Source organism: Dipodomys ordii, unplaced genomic scaffold (genome assembly GCF_000151885.1).
Source record: "Dipodomys ordii isolate 6190 unplaced genomic scaffold, Dord_2.0 Scaffold6, whole genome shotgun sequence".
NCBI lineage: Eukaryota > Metazoa > Chordata > Mammalia > Rodentia > Heteromyidae > Dipodomys > Dipodomys ordii.
This window is the reverse complement of record NW_012267222.1, coordinates 7,005,670-7,021,699: the sequence shown is the minus strand read 5'-3', so window position 1 is coordinate 7,021,699 and position 16,030 is coordinate 7,005,670. Positions and strand designations below refer to the sequence as shown.

Sequence of the window (16,030 nt, the reverse complement as noted above, 5' to 3'; positions counted from 1 at the left end):
GGTTCGATTCCTCAGCACCACATAAACAGAAAAAGCCGGAAGTGGTGCTGTGGCTCAAGTGGTAGAGCGCTAGCCTTGAGCTGAAGAGCTGAGGAACAGCTCCCAGGCCAAGTTCAGGCCCCATGACCGGCAAAAAAACAAAACCCAAACCAAAGTAAAACAGCTTCAGAAATGGACACATGAGCACACTCAGCCAGCGAAGTCCATATCTGTAGACTAGGATTCTGAGACAATGACTCACCTAAAGTTTCAACATCAGAAACTTCAGGGTAGAAGGACACCAGAATATCCTTAGGATGGTGCCAGCATGGGGCTTCCCTCTCCTTTCCAAGAGGCTCATAAACCCTGCAAATGAGTTTGCAAATGAGTCTCTCTAAACCTTCCTGGGGTCTGCTTGGAGGTAGGAGCCATCCCCATAGCATCTTCACTGTTCAGTAGGCAGTGCTCTTCGGCTCACATCAGAACAAAATCAGATCCCCACAGTACTCCGGGGAGACAAAGTACAGCTCCTCCACTGCAGAGCTTGGGCAGGTATGTTTCTGGTAGGCTGCATGCATCCACGTGCAAAGCTGCTCATTAGTAAAGGCAGTTCTTCTCTTTCCCTCTGCATGTGCACAGCGTCTAAGAGAAGAAATGGAAGAAATCACGCAGCAGCAGCTTGTCCATGACAAGTACTGCAAGGATCTCATGGGCTTTGGGACGAAGCCTCGGCACATCACCCCCTTCACCAGTTTCCAGGCTGTACAACCCCAGCAGTCCAACGCCTTGGTGGGGCTGTTGGGGTACAGCTCTCACCAAGGCCTCATGGGATTTGGGGCTTCCCCCAGCCCTGCTAAGTCCACCCTGGTGGAGAGCCGATGTTGCAGAGACTTGATGGAAGAGAAATTCGATCAGGTAAATGGTGTGAGGCCCTCTCCCACTTCTCCCAAGCACCCTCTGCCTCCCTTCCCCCTGCCAACCCTTTATCCTTCCTCTCTCAGGTGTGCCAGTGGGTGCTGAAATGCAGGAATAGCAAGAACTCGCTGATCCAAATGACAATCCTTAATTTGTTGCCCCGCTTGGCTGCCTTCCGACCTTCCGCCTTCACAGGTGAGGATGTCCGTAGAAGACAGCATTGCCCACCTAGATCATTAAACTGGGACAAGGTGATTGCAGAAAAGCGTGTCTGAGCCTCAGAAACAACAGGACATAGGGGCTACTCTGTGGGTTCTTCACCCAACAGCTAATTTTTCTGTTAAGAGAAGGAACAATCAATGCATAGGCAGAAGAGCAGTTCAAAGCCAAGCAAGGTCTCATGTGGAAGTTAACACATTTCTGGATGGACTTAAAAGATACCAAAATAAGGGCAGCTTTGGGTAGGTACTGTGCAGTAGCAGCCTGTGTGGGGCAGGGAAGGTATGATGACCTTCCTGCTTCTGCTCTGGAAGCAGTTACTACACTGCTTCACTCTGTGTAGGAAGGAAGGACTGGATGTTTCAGACAGGTTCCATGGATGGTAGAGAGGAAGTTTCCATAGCCCTGCCCTGTCCTATGTAGGCAGTGTGAATTCCTCCTGGCTATGACATCTGGCCCATCTAAGGTTTTGACTTCTCCAGGAAGCCTTCCTGAATTGCTCTAGCCGGAAATGTTCTTCTCCATTCTAGGAAGGCTTTGTCATCAGACCCTCAGTCCTTCACTGTGAAGTTTTGGACAGGTTATTTCACCTTCCTGGCTTACAAAATTGCAATAACAAGAAGGGATAGTGGGACAACAAAGGAAGTAATGTACTCATTGTCTTATTACTGTAACTGTAACCCCTCTGTACAGCATCTTTACAATAAAATATAATTTAAGAAATTACAGGGGGCTGGGAAGGTGGCTCAGTGGTAGAGCGCTTGCCTTGCATGCCTGAGGCCCTGGGTTCGATTCCTCAGCACCACATGAGCAAAAAGAAAAAAGCCGGAGGTGGCGCTGTGGCTCAAGTGGTAGAGCGCTAGCCTTGAGCTGAAGAGCTGAGGGACAGCACCCAGGCCCAGAGTTCAGACCCCATGACCGGACCCCAAAAAAAATAAAAAAAAAAAAAAGAAATTACAATAATAATCCCAGCCTCTCAAGACAAATGGCGTGAGTGCCTAAGTAGCTCTGTAGTGCCCAGCAAGAATTGGCCCCAAAAGATGGAAACCATTATTATTATTATTATTATTATTGTCTCCATAAGCTACTTGGGTCCATTTTGGTAATAAGGTGGGACTCTATGTTATAATAACTCTCCAGGTGCTTGTTCATACTGTTCCTCCTACTTGGTGAGAGTGAGACCTCATCTCAACATCTCTCTGTGCACTGGGATGCACATTGCCTGTGCTTAGCAAGCATGCAGGACCAAATGGACATGAGGTGTGGGGGAGAAGGCCAGCCCCATCTCAGCAGTTGCCATTCCCAGTACAGGTAGATTCGCACTGCTAAGCCCAGACGAAACTGCAGGAGAAGTGTGGCTGGTGAGTGTTTAAAACAGGCCAGGCTGTGGATAGCTAGAACTTGCTGCATAAGAACAAGACAATTAGTTACCATGAAATCACGGAACCAGAGAGAAATGTGAATGAAAATTGCCCGTTCTCTTTTCAGTCTTCCATTCTGCCTGTCTGGCATCCAGAGTTCTTCTCTTTCTTAGTGACCAGACATGCTGCTGATCAGTAGAGCTCTAAATGATCTTGGGTTGAAAGTCTGTAGTTCAAAAGAAATTAATAACTAGGGCAAATTTGATCAAAGTCTGGCATGTTGTAGAGGTAGTTATGCTGCTCTGTTCAAAAGGCTGCTAAGCAGCAGGATAAAAAGACTCTGTGGGCCCCTGGGTTTATTCTTTTGATGTAGGTTTGTTGTTGCTAAATGCCACACTAAAATGTATCAGTGAAATTCAGTCTGAGCAGTCCCTGCAAGGGTACACCTAAGTGTTTAAGAGCCTCTTGTTCAAAGCTCTTACGTATGGAAGCATTACTTAAACTTTCCAGTGGTATATGCTTTGGGATTATGATAAATACTGCAAAAACAAATAAAAATATACTCTAAGACCAGCCAGGTGTTGGTGGCTCACGCCTGTAATCCTGGCTGCTCAGGAGGCTGAGATCTGAGGATCAAAGCTCAAAGCCAGCCCAGGCAAGAATGTCCTTGAGACTCTTGTCTCCAGTTAACTACCAGAAAAGCTGGTAGTGGCACTGTAGCTCAAATGGTAGAGCGCTAGCCTTGAGCAAAAAGTTCAGGCCAGTTGGGTTGCTGGTGGCTCATGCCTGTAATCCTAGCTACTCAGGAGGCTGAGATCTGAGGATCACGGTTCAAAGCCAGCCCGAGCAGGAAAGTCCATGAGACATCTCCAGTAAACACCAGAAAACCGGAAGTGGTGTTGTGGCTCAAGTGGTAGAGTGCTAGCCTTGAGCTGAAGAGCTGAGGGAAAGTGCCCAGGCCCAGGGTTCAAGCTCCATGACCAGAAACAAAAGTTCAAGCCCTGAGTTCAAGCTCCAGGACTGGCAACAAAACAGTCTCTGTCTCTGTCTCTCTGTCTCTCTCTCTGTCTCTCTCTCAGAACATACTCTCTCTTTCTCTCTCTCACTCTCTCTCTCTCTCTCAAGACCAGATTGGAATCTATACACCTGATTTAGCCTCGTTTTCCTACAGAAATGCCCCTATGTGGAAAGGATTAGTTCCTTCGTTGGTTCAGTTTAAACTTAGGGTTATGCCACTTTGTTCTGCCTATTTTCAGCTTTTATGTGCTCTTTGAGTATCTGGTTCATGGTGTGCATATGGCTCTGGTATCCACAGTGGATGTGGGGGCCTGCCTTGTCTGTTGTCATAAATGTGCTCCTAGGGCACAGACTCAGGGCCAGCGTCAGTGGGGAGAGAAGAAACAGAAGAGAGACAAGAATTGAGAAATTCTAGCTCTCCGAGGAGAAACAGCTCTTCAGATTAAAGTGCCCAAGAATCACCTGTCTTGCATATTGGCCTGTGTAAACTTAATGAAAACGCACATGGGGCTTTCCAAACTACAGACTAAGTATTAGCCTATTAAATATAACTATAGTATAAAATCTGTAGGAAATAGTAAAGTGATTTCTAGACCTAACCTGAGTAGAATGGCCTGTTAATTGTAAAGAGTATTTGATATTATTCTAGTTGCAATATAATGTAAAGTAGATGCAATGATCTTTTTGTTTTTAAACAAGAGCGTGTCATTGTCCCTCAAAACAACACAGATGCTCTTAATCCCAGTGCTGTCTTCTTGGATACTCTGTCCCATGTGAGCCCAGTAGAAGGAAAAATGGTGCCCAGGCTGCAGTAAAGAACGCTGAAAAAATTATTACAGGATGCTCTCTCAAGACTCCTCATTTTGGGGGGGGGGTTGGTCATGGGGCTTGAACTCTGGGCCTGGGCGCTGTCCCTCAGCTCTTCAGCTCAAGGCAAGCACTCTACCACTTGAGCCACAGTGCCACTTCTGGTTTTCTGGTGGCTAACTGGAGATAAGTGTCTCACAGACTTTCCTGTCTCACAGACTTTCCTCAGATCTCAGCTTCCTGAGTAGCTAGGATTATAGGCATGAGCCACCAGCACCTGGCTTCCTCTTTTTTTTTTTTTAAGTAGAGGTAAAAATGTCTATTTCTAATATTTCCAAAAGATGTGTCTGAGGAGTGATGATGGGACACGAGGTGTCTTGGCCAGGAGTGGTGGCTCCTACTGTCATCCTTACTACTCTCGAGTCTGAGATCAGAAGTATCACAGTATGAAGCCAACCTGGTCAAAAGGTACTCGGAGAACATAGCTGGTAAAAAGGAAAGCTGGGCACAGTGGTGTGTGCCTGTTATCCCAGCTACATGTAAATAGGAGAATTTTGGTCTAGTCTGGCCTGGGCCATAAATGGGAAACCTTATTTGAAAAATACTGAAAGCATTTGAATGTGGCTCATGCGGTAGATAGAACACCTGCCTGACAAGCATAGTCTTGCCAGGTACTGCCAAAAATTATCCTTCTGGCTGGGAATGTGGTTTAGTGGTAGAGTACTTGCCTAGCATGTATGAAGCCCTGGATTCAATTCCTCAGTACCACATAAATGGAAAGCTAGAAGTAACACTTTGGCTCAAGTGGTGGAGTGTTGTTAGCCTTGAGCAAAAGAAGCTCAGAGACAGTGCCCAGACCCTGAGTGCAAGTCCCAGGACTGACAAAAAAAAAAAATCCTCTAAATTCTTACCATCTTTCTAACAGGTCTTCTTAATTTATATTTAAACTTGAAGATTTTCTGTAGGATCTCTGATCTTTGATATATAACCTCACTCTGACCTTGAGCTATACACTTTATCTTTTCTGTGCCCAGATACCCAGTACCTTCAGGATACCATGAACCATGTCTTGAGCTGTGTCAAGAAGGAGAAGGAACGAACAGCCGCCTTCCAGGCCCTGGGGCTGCTTTCTGTGGCTGTGAGGTCCGAGTTTAAGGTCTACTTGCCCCGTGTGCTGGATATCATCCGAGCAGCCCTGCCGCCAAAGGACTTTGCCCACAAGTAAGCATTTCTGTTAGCATTTCTCCTCACACCCAGTTTACCTGGACAGCAAGCACATTCCATTCCAGTTCCATGGACCCTAAACTCGTTCTGCCAATCTCTACACTCCAGGTTGCCTAGAGTGTAGAGATTGACAGCATGGAACGTGCTACTGTTAGAGATTGGCAGAATGAGTTTAGGGTCCATTCCAGATGATCCCTCCTCACTTGAGTTCTAGCTTTTCTAAATGAAATGGCATACATAGAAATTCATGAGGTAACTAGGCATTGTTGCTACACACCTGTAATCCTAGCTCAAGAGGTTGAGACTTAAGGATTCTGGTTCAAAGCCAGCCCTGGCAGGAAAGTCTGTGACATTCTTTTTTTTTTTTGGGGGGGGGGTCCGGTCGTGGGGCCTGAACTTTGGGCCTGGGTGCTGTCCCTCAGCTCTTCAGCTCAAGGCTAGCGCTCTACCACTTGAGCCATTTCCGGCTTTTTTCTTTTTGCTTATGTGGTACTGAGGAATCGAACCCAGGGCCTCAGGCATGCAAGGCAAGCGCTCTACCACTGAGCCAACTTCCCAGTCCAAGTCTGTGACATTCTTATCTCCAATTAACCACCAGAAAACTGGAAGTGGTGCTGTGGCTTAAAGTGGTAGAGCTCTAGCCTTGAACAAAAGAGTTTAGGGGCAGTGCCCAGACCCTGAGTTCAAGTCCCATGACTGACCCCCCCCAAAACAAACAAACAAAAAATCAGTGAGGTAGAATGTCTTGAGAACACATTTGATATCAGCTGTTTTGGGTGTCATTATTTAGGAGACATCTAGTTTTGTTCTTCTGTCTGGCGTGCATAGGCTTTATGCTGATAGGGAAAGGAATCCAGACCAAAACTTAAGGGTTCTAGCAGTTGTCTTTTCCCTCATTTTTAAAGTTGAATAAGTTCTTCTACCTCTTTGAAGTATGAGAAAAAAACCAACAACAAAGAAAAAAAAGAACCTTGAGTACAAAAACTCTTTAGCCTGCCAGAGGGATAAGTCAGGGTGTCTTGACTAAGACTGGAGGGGCCGTGTAATAGAGTTACATTCTTCTATTTTCCTGTAGTATTAGCAAGTAGTCCCTGGTGGATTAACAGGCTCACCCATCCTAAAGCTGGACATTCTCATCTCAGCCGCACAATAATCATGGACTGCCTCTCCTGAAAGGGAAAGGTCTCCTTATTCCTTATGGCACGTGGCTGCCATCTGCTGGATGGTCATCCTAAATACAGTCTACAGCGATGTGTATGACAGCCCCCTAGAAATGTACAGCAGCTACCCTGCATACCCCCCCGGGGGAGGATGGGGATAGGGGAGGTGTTCCTGAGGAACCTGCCCCTTTTGCCACAAGGCAGCTCTGAGGTAGGACAAGACAAGAGGTCTGTATGAATTCACCACTGTTTTCTCTGCAGGAGGCAGAAGGCCATGCAGGTGGATGCCACAGTGTTCACGTGTATCAGCATGCTGGCAAGAGCCATGGGGCCTGGCATCCAGCAGGACATCAAGGAGCTCCTGGAGCCCATGCTGGCGGTGGGGCTGAGGTGCGTGACGAGGCCCTTCACCTGCTCTGCCTCAGTCAGGGAGGGGCCTGGTGCATACCTTAAAAGACAGAGGAGTGGTTGTGCGCACATTAAATTGGATAGGCAGGATAGCTCGCACTGTACATAGGCTTGCCTTGAGCCCTATGTGATGCTAGCTGAGTTTCTTCTCTGAGCCTATTTTCTCATCTGAAAAATGGTGCATCGTGGCTCTTGTTGTCCAGGACTGTGGTAGGGAGGTCTTCAGGAGCCACTGTCTGGCTCAGGCAGTTATTTATATTGTTATTAGACAAACTAGTTAAACTCCCTACACTTGAGTTCTCTTCAGCCAATGAGATGATGTTCTTGCTGTGTTTCCTGATTGGTGTACTGAGCCCTGGTCTGCTGTGGTGGTTGTATTAGTGTAAACAAATGCTCTTGCAGTGAAAACCAGACTCAGATTGTCCTGAAATCTGAGAGCAAGCCAAGAGATTTGAGTACGTTTAAGCCCTCTGATTCCACCTTTTCTACTTTGGAGCCCAGCAGTGATGGGTCTGACCTCCTCATTGGGCAAGGAGGCCTGTTTCTTCTCAGGAACAGGTGGAGTATCCTTGGCCCAGCCCATGGTGACTTAGTTTCCTTCTCCTCAGCCCTGCCCTCACGGCTGTGCTCTACGACCTGAGCCGCCAGATTCCACAGCTGAAGAAGGACATCCAGGATGGACTCCTGAAGATGCTCTCGCTGGTCCTCATGCACAAACCCCTCCGCCACCCAGGCATGCCCAAGGGCCTGGCCCACCAGCTGGCATCCCCTGGTCTCACCACCCTCCCCGAGGCCAGTGACGTGGGCAGCATCACCCTTGCCCTCCGGACCCTTGGGAGCTTTGAGTTTGAAGGTAAGAAATTGGATCAGCTCTTGCCAGGATGGTGAGTGATGCCGGGAACCTTGAGAAAGGTGTTAGGGGTTCTAGAATTTCTGGGTCTCGCTGGGGTCCTCGGCAGGCCATGGGTGGCACAATCGCTCCTCCTTTTTCCCAGGCTCTCCCCATACATACTTGATTCCTACTCTGTGCTTTGTTCCATACCATACTGTGTTTGGGGATAGATAATGTAGATTCAAAGAAATATGCCTGGTGATACCTCTCTCCCCTTCTCCTCATTTCCTTGTAGCTGAGGATATTTTGAGTGTGCATGCCTGTACTAGGGCTTGGACTCAGGGATTTGTACTCTTGCTTAGCTTTTTTACTCAAGACTGATGGTGTACCACTTGAGCCACACCTCCACTTCCAGCATTTTTCTGGTTTAATTGGAAATAAGAGTCTCATGAACTTTACTGCTTGAGCTGGCTTTGACCCAAGATCCTCAGATCTCAGCCTCCTGAGTAGTTGGGATTATAGGCATAAGCCACCAGCACCCAGACTGAAAAGGTACTTAATGCTTCAAAATATATAAGCCCTCCACACAAGTTCTCTTCACTAATGATGATGCTCCCGATCCACTTCCTAGGCTGTTTATTGAGACTCAGTCTTCTACAGTGGTTGAATTATATTAAACCAGTTGTGCTGATTAGCAGCACAAATTGTAATTTATTTCTAGTGAATAGAATATAGCTGTGTTTAAACTTATCTTACATCAAACTTTCTAAGAACTAAAATAGACAAGGTAAACCTTGGTCAAGAATATGTTACCTTCTATGCCGGGCACTGGTGGCTCATGCCTGTAATCCTAGCTACTCAGGAGGCTGAGATCTGAGAATCATGGTTCAAAGCCAGCCTGAGCAGGAAGTCCATGAGACTCTTATCTCCAGTAAACCACTAGAAAACCAGAAGTAGTGCTGTGGCTGAAGTGGTAGAGCATTCACCTGGAGCTGAAGAGCACAGGGACAGTGCCCAAGCCCAGAATTCCAGCCCCACAACCAACAACAACAAAAAAACTCCTCCCTTCTACCATTCTGCTGTTTGGAAGCTCGTGTGCTTTCCTTTAAGAGAAAAATTCTAAGGTTTGGTGCACATGGCTATAATCATAGCTACTCAGGAGGCTGAGATCTGGAAGATCATGGTCTGAGGTCAGCCTGGACAGAAAATTTGTGAGATTCTCTTGCCAAAACACTCAGCAAAAAGCAGGGCTGGTGGTAGAGAGCTAGCGCAAGGCCTTGACTTCTCACTCTGGTACCTGCAAGAAAGAGTTCTGAATCACTGTCTTGTTGTTGAGTACCTGTTGAAAATGGAATGAGAAGCCCTTAGCAAACTTTGGATCTTCTTGTCCAGAACAGCAGTGTTTATTCTGCTTTGTCTCTGCCTTTGTATTCAGGTCACTCCCTGACCCAGTTTGTCCGACACTGTGCGGATCACTTCCTGAACAGTGAGCACAAGGAGATCCGAATGGAAGCTGCCCGCACCTGCTCCCGCCTCCTTACACCCTCCATCCACCTCATCAGTGGCCACGCCCACGTGGTTAGCCAGACCGCCGTGCAGGTGGTGGCAGATGTGCTCAGCAAACTGCTCGTGGTTGGGATAACAGATCCTGGTAAAATTTCTAGACATAAGCAGTCTGTGGGATTCAGGAACTTGGGGCCAGGTGGAAGTAGCCAATTTCATTACATAGCATCTGTCAACTTTTCCCTGCCATGGGTTTCTCCAGCCCATTAGTATAAAATAATCTGCTTTAATTCTTCTCACTTTGCTTCTCTGAGTAGAGAAAAGAATGACAGAGGTGAGATTAAAAAAAATATATATCTGGAGTCACCCAATGTAGACTGATGGCAGGGAGCTAGTGTGGGAAAGGGTGGAGAGAGGGGTCATGAAGAAGACTTCAAAGGCTCAATTGCTCTTGCAGACCCTGACATCCGCTACTGTGTCTTGGCGTCCCTGGATGAGCGCTTTGATGCACACCTGGCCCAGGCAGAGAGTTTGCAGGCCCTGTTTGTGGCCCTGAATGACCAGGTGTTTGAGATCCGGGAGCTGGCCATCTGCACTGTGGGCCGGCTGAGTAGCATGAACCCTGCCTTTGTCATGCCTTTCCTGCGCAAGATGCTTATCCAGGTAATGGGCTGACAGGCCTGCAGTGAGCTTAAGCATCAAATTCTCCAACTGTGTGTAACATACTTTCACAAAGTGATGTTTATTCTTAAGTTGTCATAGCTAAAAACTGGCCATAAATGGTATTCATCAGTCAACAAATTAGGAAATTGTACTTGTGTTGGCACTTCTGCTTTTAGCCTGATGACTTCTTTAGCTGTTGGCCCATGTGGGGAGTATAGCCACTTTTTTAAAACTAAAATTTTATTGTTATTATTAAGATGTTGTCCAGCAAGATTGCCATTTTGTAAGTTAGGTAACGAGTACATTTCTCTTTTTTTGGACAATCACATCCCTCCTTGGTTTTCCCAAAGGTTCCCTCTCCAGTTCCTGCCCATAGTTTATTATTTGCATAGTTTATTTTCCACTTAGTGTCTACTGAATACCATGCCTGCATTTATTCACCCTTCCTCCCTCCATTTCTGCAGAAACAAAATTGTCACTGAGCCTGCCAGCTCTATTGTACTGAGTCTGTTTGGTGTGGAGATATCTCCTAATGTGAATGCCAGTTTGTGCATTCATTTGAGGCTTTAGAAGACTTGCTATGCTGTGAGTGCTGGCAGTGTATCAGCTCCTGTCCTCTTAAAGCTGACGTTCATTCAATTATCAGGTCATCTCAGTTTTCTGAGATTGGAGATTATAAATTCCATTGAATGAACTTACCACGTGCTGGATTTAGCCTTTGACACTCCCAAAAGGTTTTATCCATGTAAAGAATCAAACCTAGAGCCTTATGCATGATAGGAAATCACTCTACCCCCCAAACTTCACCCTAGCCCTGAAAATTCCAAAATTAGTTAAAAAGAAATTTTAATTCAACCTTGATTTCCTCAAATAGGCTCGTACTTGTTCATGTGTTTGGCTTCTCTCTGAGGCTGAGGTCATAGAGTGAAGCATTGGTCCTTGGGGTAGTGGGGCTCCCCAGCTCAGATTTGGCCTGGGGTGCTGCTGCCTCCTAGAGTTGTGTTGTGTTCCCTACAACACATTTCCTGCCAACCAGCCAGCTCTCTCTCTCTCTCTCTCTCTCTCTCTCTCTCTCTCTCTCTCTCTCTCTCGTGTCTGTCTGAACCTTGAACTTAGGTCCTCAGGCTTTTTTGTTTCTTGGGTTTTTTTTTTTTTTTTGCTCAAGGTGGGTGCTCTACCACTTAAGCCCAGCTTTTTTGGTGCTTAATTGGAGATAAGAGTCTTAAGTACTTTCCTGCTCTAGCTGGCTTCAAATCTTGATCTGCAGATCTCAGCCTCCTGAATAGCTAGGACTACAGGTGTGAGCCACTAGCACCCGGCCCCAGCCATCACCTTTTGATGTTGCAGATCTATTCTTGGTATCTCTCTCCATCTTGTTTTACTGTTGTATGCTGTGACTATGAGAAAACAGTCTGTCAAGGGGATACAGAAAAATCATGGTTATTCAATCAGTAGCTTAAGACAAAATATAGTCCTTTCCCCAGGGTAGTTGAGACATTCATTTCCCTCACTTTAGAATTCCTCTGACAACTTTAATCAGAAGTCTATTTTATGTTGTCTAACTCTGTCTCATCATGAGCATAATGTCCCCCTGTGCTAGTATTTTAGGAATGTCAATTAAACAAATATATAACTTCTGCTCAGTGAAGCCCCAGGGGATCCTGTGGCTGTCATTGCTAATATTTTAGGTTTATTTAGGCAAGCTCTGGAGTGTCAGCATTTCCCTCGGTGCTCGGTGTTCTACAGTTTGTTGCTGCCTTTGTTGTTGCTTATAAGCCCTCTTATTGCTTAGTGTTTTGTTTTTTTTTTCCCCCAAAAGCCCTAATATCAGCTGCCCATGGTTGAGCTACACTGTTATGGGCCTGGCTTTTGTGAGGACTGCAGAACACTGGAATGCTGTGACAGAATGAGATAGGGCTGGTTCCAATCTCTTCTTGTCCTTTCAGGGATCTCCTTTAGTGGGCATCTTGCATGAGGGTCTGGTTGCTTCCTCAGGGTCCCTGCCAGCTGTTCCCTTTCCATACCCAGCTGTCTCTACTGTAATGACCTTTCTTCCTCACAGATTTTGACAGAGCTGGAGCACAGTGGCATTGGGAGAATCAAAGAACAGAGTGCTCGAATGCTGGGACACCTGGTGTCCAACGCCCCCCGACTCATCCGCCCCTACATGGAGCCTATCCTGAAGGTAACACACAACTGATGGCCGCACCGTACCTTCTTTCCTGACAGTCTGATCTGAGTGTGTTTCAGGGATGGAATGTTTTAGTCCTTTTGGTACATTGAACAAAGTAGATCATGTCTCTGGTTCCAGGCTTAGAACAAGAGTTACATCAAGCCTCTTCAGTTAAAGAGTACCAAGAATCTCACCAGTTGCAAGAAGGTGCTCTCCTGGTGAGATAAGATGCTTTAGGCATCACTGAATTTACTCAGAAAGGAGAAGTAGGTAGAGAGCATAAAATACATGAGTTGCCAGGTGTGCCAGTGGCTCACGCCTGTAATCCTAGTTACTTAGGAAGCTAAGATCTGATGATCTCGGTTCAAAGCCAGCCCGGGCAAGGAAAGTCCATGAGACTTTTTGTTGTTGTTGTTGGTCATGGGGCTTGAACTGGGGCCTGAGCGCTGTCCCTTAGCTCTTCAGCTCAAGGCTAGTGCTCTACCACTTGAGCTACAGCGCCATTTCCTGTGAGACTCATCTCCAATAAAGGACCAGAAAAACTGGAAGTGGCACTGTGGCTCAAGTGGTAGAAAGCTAGCCTCGAGCTAAAGAGCGCAGGGACAGTGCCCAGGCCCAGAGTTGAAGCCCCACAACTGACAAAAAAAAGAAAGAAAGAAAATACATTTGTCATTTGAAGTCCTGGATAAAATGAGAAATCAGACAGATGATCATAGAGAAAAATTGAAAGGAGACAAAGGAAATGCCTTTAAATCACGGTGCTTGCCAGCTCCCTCAAATGCTAGACGTGTACTTGGTTATGGAGGAAAGTTTGTCATGGTTTCTTGGATTTTTTGGAGAGGGGAGGCAGGATGGGCTAGAGGATTGTTTTATTAGCTTAATTAGTTATACAGGGCGAGATTTCATGTTTTGGTTATATTTTTGCGTTCATCCTTTTGCAGTACTAGGGATCAAACCCTAGCACCTTGGCAGTGTGCTACTGCTGACCCATACCCACAACACTCTTGAGCAATTTTATTTTTTTGGCCAGTCCTTGAACTGCCAGGGCTTGAACTCAGGGCCTGGGCACTGCCCCTGAGCTTCTTTTGCTTATGGCTAGCACTCTACCACTTGAACCACAGTATCAATTCTGTTTTTTTCTGTTCATGTGGTACTGAGGAATCGAACCCAGGGCTTCATGCATGTTAGGCAAGCACTCTCTCACTAAGCCACATTCCCAGCCCTCTTGAGCAAATTTTACTTATGTTAAAGAAAGATTTCTATGGAACTAGAGACATGGCTGAAGTGGTAGAGTACCAGCTATGAGCAAAAAAGCTGAGTGAGAGCCTGAGGCCCTGTGTTTAAGCCCAAATACCTGTATAGAGAGAGAAAGAGAGACAGAGATTTAAAAAATATTGGGCTGGGAAGGTGGCTCAGTGGTAGAGCGCTTGCCTTGCATGCATGAGGCCCTGAGTTCGATTCCTCAGCACCACATACGCAGAAAAAAAAAAGCCGGAAGTGGCACTGTGGCTCAAGTGGTAGAGCACTAGCCTTGAGCTGAAGAGCTGAGGGACAGCTCCCAGGCCCAGAGTTCAGGCCCATGACCGGACCCAAAACAAACAAACAAAAAATATTGCTCAAATAGACTCTCTGGAGTTGGGAAAAAATAGAGAACTTATTACTAGAGAATTATTTGTTTTAATTAAGTAAAGGAACCTGATTTGGGAAATTAAGCTATAAAGGTAAGTACACAAAAGAAAAAGATTTCTAGTATATACTAATCTGCATTCATTTTCTCATGCCTTATTTCTATAGGCTTTAATTTTGAAACTCAAAGATCCAGACCCTGATCCAAACCCAGGTGTGATCAATAATGTCTTGGCCACAATTGGAGAACTAGCTCAGGTGAGGTGACAATCGCTTTCTCCCTAAGTGGAAAGAAACAGTTTAACCTCTAAGAAGTCAGGAAACTTCTCACCGCTCATTTCTAATTCCATTTGCTCTTGTTTTCACTTCCTTTTGCAGGTTAGTGGCTTAGAAATGAGGAAATGGGTGGATGAACTCTTTATCATCATCATGGACATGCTCCAGGACTCCTCTCTGTTGGCCAAAAGGCAGGTGAGTGCCACTGTTCCCTGACTGAGGGATGGTCCAGGGACCTTGTTTTTCTTTGTTCACTTCACTGGCCCATAATTCTCCACACTATAAAAAGAAGAAACATTGGGATTGAGAATTAGCTGTCTTGACCTAGTGTCACTTTTAATAAGTGTCGGTGCTGAGCAGTACCATTTCCTCTATTCTGAGAAAATGCTCTTGAGAGCCTCAGCTCTTTTTTTTTTTTTGTTTTCCCCCTAGTCCTGGGGCTTGAACTCAAGGCCTGGGCTCTGTCCCTGAGCTTCTTTTGCACAAGGCTAGCACTCTATCACTTGAGTCACAGCTCTTTCTGTTTATGTGGTATTGAGAAATCGAACCCAGGGCTTCATGCCTGCTAGGCAAGCATTCTACCACTGAGCCACCTTATCAGTCCAAGCCTCAGCTCTTGGAAAAAAAATAAGAAGAAGAAAGCCTTGGACACAGCGTGGTGGTACAGCTTCCATTCACCCTGGTCATTGTAGATCGGTTATTAGATGACTTGTCTGAAATTCAGCACCATGCTACCTTTGTGTTGAATCATCTGGTAGTCATTTGGGATACAGAAGAAATATGTATTTCCTTGGAAAATATGGGAATACTTTTTTATCTGTTGAACCAGTGGTTGTTGCAGGTTTGTATTTGATCAGCAATGTTATTTCCTTGCCCTCAGTGTCTGCTCATGTTTAGTGTCTTTACTGGAAATTTCTCTTATAATAGCTTCTGACACTTTATTATAATCCTGACACAAAGAGTAAGACTGTGCTTTCTTTTCTCTTACACTCACTCAATGAACCATGTGGTCTTCTGTCTATCCAGGTGGCCCTGTGGACCTTGGGGCAGTTGGTGGCCAGTACTGGCTATGTGGTGGAACCCTACAGGAAGTACCCTACCTTGCTTGAGGTGCTACTGAATTTTCTGAAGACAGAGCAGAACCAGGGCACACGGAGAGAGGTAGTGAGCCTGGGAACTTGGTCTTCAAAGACTACTAGGACAATAGAGGGGAGTGGTGACAGCATTCATGTACTCCTCAGTACTGACCATACTTCTTGCTCTTCTCCATTTTGTTCATGGAGCTGGGTTTGGGGTATGTATTGGGGACCGTGGAGCTTGAGAGGAATCAGCAATCCATTGTCATCCGATGTTGTGATGATTGTTTTTCTTTTTCTCTTCCACTCCCCCCCCCCCAGGCTATCCGGGTGTTAGGACTCTTGGGGGCTTTGGATCCCTACAAGCACAAAGTGAACATCGGCATGATTGACCAGTCCCGAGATGCTTCTGCTGTCAGCCTGTCAGAATCCAAGTCCAGCCAGGATTCCTGTAAGCCAGACTTGCCACACTGACTCCAAAGCCCTTGCTGAACTGATTTAGTAAGAATGTTAGTACAGGGGCTGGGAAGTTGGCTCAGTGGTAGAGCGCTTGCCTTGCATGCCTGACGCTCTGGGTTCGATTCCTCAGCACCACATAAGAAAAAGCCAGAAGTGGCGCTGTGGCTCAAGTGGTAGAGCGCTCGCCTTGAGCTGAAGAGCTGAGGGACAGCACCCAGGCCCAGAGTTCAGGCCCCACGACTGGACCCCCCCAAAAAAAAAAGAATGTTAGTACAGACAACTGAAACGACAAGATACTTGCGGAAGCCAGGAGCTGGTGGCTCATGCCTGTA

At 46.2% G+C, this 16,030-nt stretch overlaps 1 protein-coding gene across 1 annotated transcript in view; it reads left to right on the top strand.

The window, feature by feature from the left end:
• The window catches only part of Mtor (mechanistic target of rapamycin (serine/threonine kinase)), a 124,323-nt gene that overhangs the window by 12,344 nt on the left and 95,949 nt on the right, over positions 1–16,030 (top strand). Inside the window, exons 7-18 of the mRNA XM_013031836.1 lie at positions 619–894; positions 981–1,089; positions 5,333–5,519; positions 6,944–7,072; positions 7,699–7,943; positions 9,358–9,573; positions 9,883–10,088; positions 12,151–12,273; positions 14,056–14,145; positions 14,266–14,358; positions 15,190–15,324; positions 15,561–15,690. Coding sequence (XP_012887290.1) covers positions 619–894; positions 981–1,089; positions 5,333–5,519; positions 6,944–7,072; positions 7,699–7,943; positions 9,358–9,573; positions 9,883–10,088; positions 12,151–12,273; positions 14,056–14,145; positions 14,266–14,358; positions 15,190–15,324; positions 15,561–15,690 — 1,939 coding nt within the window. The remainder of the gene's footprint in view (positions 1–618; positions 895–980; positions 1,090–5,332; positions 5,520–6,943; positions 7,073–7,698; positions 7,944–9,357; positions 9,574–9,882; positions 10,089–12,150; positions 12,274–14,055; positions 14,146–14,265; positions 14,359–15,189; positions 15,325–15,560; positions 15,691–16,030) is intronic.